This window comes from Gymnoscopelus braueri, assembly GCF_963280865.1.
Source record: "Gymnoscopelus braueri genome assembly, chromosome: 9".
In the NCBI taxonomy this organism is placed as follows: Eukaryota; Metazoa; Chordata; class Actinopteri; order Myctophiformes; family Myctophidae; genus Gymnoscopelus; species Gymnoscopelus braueri.
The window spans coordinates 10283544-10289731 of NC_137610.1; the positions used below are offsets into that span (position 1 = coordinate 10283544).

General features: G+C 40.9%; 1 protein-coding gene across 1 annotated transcript; it reads right to left on the reverse strand.

The window, feature by feature from the left end:
- Window positions 1-256: 256 nt before the first annotated feature.
- Window positions 257-1919, reverse strand: LOC308092033 (phospholipase A2-like). The gene is made up of 4 exons (XM_080437824.1): window positions 1859-1919; window positions 1303-1459; window positions 1031-1164; window positions 257-436 (listed from the first exon to the last, which is right to left on the reverse strand). Exons 1-4 carry the CDS (start codon window positions 1899-1901, stop codon window positions 315-317), a joined length of 456 nt encoding a protein of 151 aa, XP_080293950.1. The 5' UTR covers window positions 1902-1919; the 3' UTR covers window positions 257-314.
- Window positions 1920-6188: the final 4269 nt, after the last annotated feature.

The following is a 6188-nucleotide window of genomic DNA, read 5'->3' on the forward strand; positions in this document are numbered from 1 at the left end:
GAAATAAACTTGCAGGTTTTGAAATGATGAAGAATGTAGCCTGCTATACTGTACATAAAGCCAAGCGGGCATCATACGGCCATATACAATGATATACAGTCCCCATTGATTTGTCAGTCTAAAATCCAGATACACTAGATTTCCCTATCAGTGAAGTGACCTTTGGTGCTTATTTATATACAAGAGTTTTAATCACACACGTATAGTAATAACACAAACAACAACATCATTATGACTGCATTTATTATGTGTCTTTATTAAGAAGAAGACATTTTAGAATGAATGGTGTGTCCCATTGCATGTCTGTTTGTTGCTCATGTACAGCGGTCTCTGGGAAGGTGCACATACTTCTCATTGAAATCTGCACTGGCGAAACACATGGCTGCTTTCCGGTCACAGTCACAGATGAACTTCTGGCATGGACTGTTGCTGTTCCCTGAATGACAAAAAAATAAACCATAAAAGAAGATCATTAAGCCTGATTTACACTTCGTACAACAGGTCATAAATGAAGCATTGGACAGCCTAAGAGAGGTCATCAATTCTCATTTCAAGTAGTATGAACGTAGAGACACATTCGTGCTTCAGCCAGCTTCTTCAAAAACACGGTGCTCTCTGTAATGGACAAACAGATCAATAAAGGCATTCTCACCTGGGTAACTTCACTTTGGAAGGTCTAACCCAGAAACAGACACTGGAGCACATGGATGGATCAGTAAACATGACTCTGATGAATGTCAAACGTTGGTCATGTTTGCAGTCGTGTAATAATAATCTAAGATCTGTGTGCTGCAGTTCCCAGTGTCTGTATTGGATAGTATGAATGTTGGTCAAACTTTCAGTTACTGACAAGTTTGGGTTTCATTTAATCTCTTTCCCAGCCTTTTTTCATCTCACAGGGATAAAATCCTGGTAAAGAAAACTACAGCAGAAAGTGTGTATAGAGTGGGACTCCTATTGTACTATATAGGCCTCTTAATTTTCCACCTCAGCATTAAGCAATGGGTGTCAAATGGCCAAAATAACTCACTGGGACAGGTGACAGTCTTGGTGGCATTCACACATTTGAAATCGTATTGCTTGGTGTAGGGGTTGTCTATGATAGGCCAACATGAGGGATGTTGGCTGGCGTCACCATAGCACCTGTCATGGACCTCACAGCATCTGACAGAAACGCAGAGAACAAAAACAAAGAATTAGCAAAAACAAGCAAACACAAACAACGCAACAAACCTAACAAACACATATTTATGATTCACATTTATCGTCCATCCCACCATGTGTTGCCCTTGAGTACGTTACCTGTCAAGGTCATCAACAGGCGTACCAGAGCCACCCTTCCCGCAGTAGCAGCCATAGTCAGCGTAATCCAGTACTGGTATGCTGTCAGGTACTGTACATTGAATCATGGTATTGAAGTCCCATAGTGCACGTTTGCTCCTGTGTACCGCCACTGAGGCTATATGACAAGGAAAGAGGGCGTTAATCTTGGACAAAGGCATTTAATTTCTCCATTATGTGCCTGCTGTGTATTTACGTGTATTTTCTATAGAAAGGAGCATCAATTCTACTAGTTCTACTAATTCTATATAGTAATACTGGATACAAATGCGTATGACTGCTACTAATTACTGATAATAAAAAAACATAATAATTATAATAACTAATAAAATCCAACCAGACAAATCTTTAAATGTGAGAAAACATAAAAACACTACCATAATAAAACAGCTAATCACACTTAGACTTCAATAAAGAAAACCAAAGTCTGTATGTGATGATGAGTCTAAAACGTTATATAGAAACCAGACAGATAGTGCTCTCACAACATAAACCATGTTGGATGTTGAATACTCACAGACTAGGAGACAGATGGACAGGACAAGCAGAACACGAGGCATGTTCTTTTTGCAGATGAAGCTGTGATGTGGAAGAGGAAGATTTTATATGGAGCTAGAAACGGAAGTTCCTGTAGATGGCCTTGCTGACAACATGATGTTCAGTATTAAAGGTATTTGAGCAGAATGTACCTTTGAAAGTATAAAACGTTTAAATAGAATTAGCCCTTGATGAGTAGAATACAACAGTGTAAAAGCATAAATATGCTTAGTAGAGATTGCATTTTAGTGGAATGTACTTACCTTAGGCCCAAAAAAATTCATTTGAGTGGAATGATTATAAATAGCATTTGAGTTAAAGTTATCTTGCAAAGTATAAAAAGTATGAACAGTATTAGTGTTTAGTGAATGGGTAAAACCTACAACAAATAGGATCAGAGACGTGGTCTACAGCGCGGGGGGGGGGGGGGGGGGGTGTAAGTGTAAGTGTGAGTTCAATAATTTGTTGTTACCACTTTTCCGACCACTTTGTAGAGTTTCATAACATTAATGACTGTTATGATTGCTATCTCGAGGTGTTCAGGGCAGGGCATGGCTGATATACAGTAGATCAGGGAAGATGTGGTCTAGTTAGTTCTCTAAACATGAATGTGCCAGTCATTGACAACCAGGTTGAACTTAATCATCTTAGAAATAATTTCTGCAGGCAGTGACGAAAAGGTTTCAGGTGGTCACCAACTTGATCAGAGGTATGGTCTTCAGTATGACCAGAGGGATGGATGGGTGCCAGTAGGATCAGAGAGGTGGTCTATACAGCAGTAATTCTGAACCTGTGGGTCGGCACTCGGGACCCCCGACATGATTTTGGGGGGGGGTTCCCAGGGCCAGGCCCAGATGACAGTTAAGTGACAATTTAGGGACTTTTAAGACCATTTTAATACAAAAAAAAAGAAAAGAAAGAAACTACATTAAAAGTTATCAACAAACTATACTATGAAAACTGGTCAAACATTGGCCAAATTGTCTAATAATATAAGAAAGAGGCAAAAATTGTGAAAATAGCTGATCTACAAGCTCACAATGCCTCGCGTAGAGATGGGCAATTTTCACAACATTTATCAGTGGAACCGACTCAAACTAAATGCAATGCCTCAACTCCTACGTACATTTCAAGTGCTTGTCAGGGTGGGGGGTCCCCAGTTCAAATATGATTATTTTGGGGGGTCTCGGCCTGTAAAGGTTGAGAACCACTGATCTACAGCAGGATCTAGAAAGGTGCACTCAGTGGAGCGCAGGTAGGTTTCACGGTCATTGTCACATGACTCACAATGACTATGGTTTGGTGGGGTGGGGGGGACATGTTTTGGCAATAAACTGTAACATTTGTAGCATTTGCGGCACCCCTTATAGTCAGGGGCGGATTAACCCTTCGTGGTGCCCGGTGCTTGGACCCGGTTCGGTGCCCCCCGGGAGCGTTTTGTCAACGGGGGGGGGAGCGGACTGCTCCCCCCCCTGCTCTTCTAAATTCCACCGATTTTTGCTGGGTTTTTTTCCCTTCACGCCGTTTGGTGCCCCCCCCCCAGGTTGGTGCCCTGTGCTTCAGCACCTCAAGCCCGTTGGATAAGCTACCACTGCTTACAGTGTAAGTGAAATTGCTTTTGGTTCTGCGTTGTTTAAAGGCCCCTCAATGTGTGATTCAAATTTGGGGCTGATCAGACACAGCATTTATGATTTGTGGCAGCCAATCGTAGGCAAGAATGGAATCTAAAATTCTTTACATCTGTTCATCACATGACTCCAGAGATAATGTGTATTGTGTAACGATTTGTGTGAGTTTTTGTCAAAATCTGTTGGAGTATAGGAGTAGGACCCAGTAGCGAAAAAAGTGTGTATTAAAGAAAATGCAATATGGTGGAAAATCTAGTCAGGCGGAAATGGGTGGGGCCTTTGGGGAGTTGCGTCATGATTCAAGGAATCCAAGGAAATGTTGGGATTGAATGACCTATGGTTCAAGAGTTATTGGCCAAAAAGATTAAGCAGCCTGTTATAGCGCCACCATGAGGCCGATTTGAAATATTTTGGGTGTAAGTTCTTCCTTGGCCTACTGGGAGTGTGCGTGCAAAGTTTCATGCCGATGAGTCCAGCGTTGTCCGAGATTAGCTGCTCACAGACACACACACAGACAGGCAGGCAGACATACAGACAGACACGTATAGAGGCAAAAACATAACCTCCACCCCCCCGGTCACCTGGCACGGCTGGCAGAGATAACAATTCTTTAATGTGGGAGCAACTCTGGTTCATAATAAACTATTATTCTGTAACTAACTAACATGCACTCATACCATATTGTGTTCAATTATACATAGTTTGCTAGTGCTTGTATTGTTCTGTATAGTATTATTATATTATGATTATCATCAATATTATTATTAGCATAAACATATTCAGAAGTTTGACAGTCATAATTTATGAACTTTGAGCACATGTGTTCAATAGTTCTATTAGGAAGACAGCTATCCATATTCTATCACATCCATGAACCAAGGGCTTGATCAGTGTTTCATTAGATAATTTTTTTTAAAGGTACTGTCAAATCACACAGACACATGTCTACAGTATATGTCCCAAAAACGTTTGAGAAAATCACACAAACACCACATAACAGAAACACATGACACCTTCATGTGTTTCCGGTTCAAATCTGCTGCCAAGCAATTCAAACGAAGCTATGGGAAACTGATCCGGAGCAGTATCACCTTCTGGAAACTCAGGACTACAGTTATGCACACAGCCTAATAGCTTAAGCCAGTTTTGTGTGCTTATCTAAATGTGTTTTTATTTTATATAAGATATAAAACTGAGTGTTAAATAGCTCTATGTTCTGATAGCAATCAATAGTGTTTGTTCAGTAACAGGTGTTTCCCCATCTCTCCAGCTCTTTAGTGAACAAAAAATGCACTTTCAAGTCAGATAAACAAGTGAAATTGGAAGTGATGAAACAAAAACAAAACTTAAATTGGGACACTATAAAATTGAAGCTTGACGAGTTAATTCTCCTGATTGGATCAAATTTATTCAGAACTCATCTATTTTCTGGGTGTGAGGGACACGATGCGCAACCAAGTATAAATCGAGAGGAAGACCTCCATGTCTGCATTTATAAAGTGGGAGACACTGCCACAGGTACACTAGCCTCGGAAACCCATGCCTTTTTTCAGGTACACTGAATCACCACTTGGTGTCACCTTGCAGAGAAGAGGGGAAATAAACTTGCAAGCTTTGAAATGATGAAGAATATAGCCTGTTATTGTCATGGTCCGCTCCTCGGGCCGTGGACTGTAACTTTATTATTTAGCCCTTGACGGCCCTTATATGGTTTTGGACCCTTTAGGGCTGTTCTTTAGGCCTGTTTAGGCCATTCTTCTGAACTGTTGTATCGTTCAATTGTATTTCTGTTACTCTGTTGTTGCCTTTTGCCCTGATGTTCTGTACCTTTATTTTGTAGTATTGTTTCCTGTTCTGCTTAGTTACTGTTACCTGTCTTGTCTCACCTCCCTTTTGATTACTAGTTTCCTCCACCTGTGTCCTCTTAGTCCCCCAGTCTGTTGAGTTCACCTGTGTCCTGTTAATCCCTGTCTATTTAAGGCCTGTGTTTGCTTCAACTGTTGGTTAGTTAATTGTAGTCTTGTGAGTTTATGCCAGCCTTTGTCTCCTGACTCTTTGTTGCCTTGTATAAGTTCCCCTAGCTTTCCCAGTATAGTTTTCCCTTTACTCCCTTATTGTTTCGGTGTTAATAAACACTTTAATCTGAGCTGCGCTGCGCTGCCTCTGCCTCTCATCTTGCACTTTGGTCCTACACCTCTCTGCCTCGCACCGTGACAGCTGTACTGTACATGAAGCCAAGCAGGCATCAAGAGAAACTATTTTCTGACGCAGCCATGTACAATGATATAGCAGTCCCCATTGATTTGTCAGTCTAAAATCCAGATATACTAGATTTCCCTATCAGTGAAGTGACCGTTGGTGCTTATTTATATACATGAGTTTTAAACACACACACACGTATAGTAATAACAAACAATACCACCATTATGACTGCATTTATTATGTGTCTTTATTAAGAAGACATTTTAGAATGAATGGCGTGTCCCATTGCATGTCTGTTTGTTACTCATGTACAGTCGGCTTCTTTTTTTTTTTTTTTTTTTCTAAATTTTTATCCCACGATTTTGTAACCCTATTTTTTACACCCAGTGCCAATTGTCTATGTAATCCTGGGCACTACCTTCCCTCTGCCAACCTAGGGAGGCCAGGGCCGAGCTCATGCCTCCTTCAATGCATAAGAGC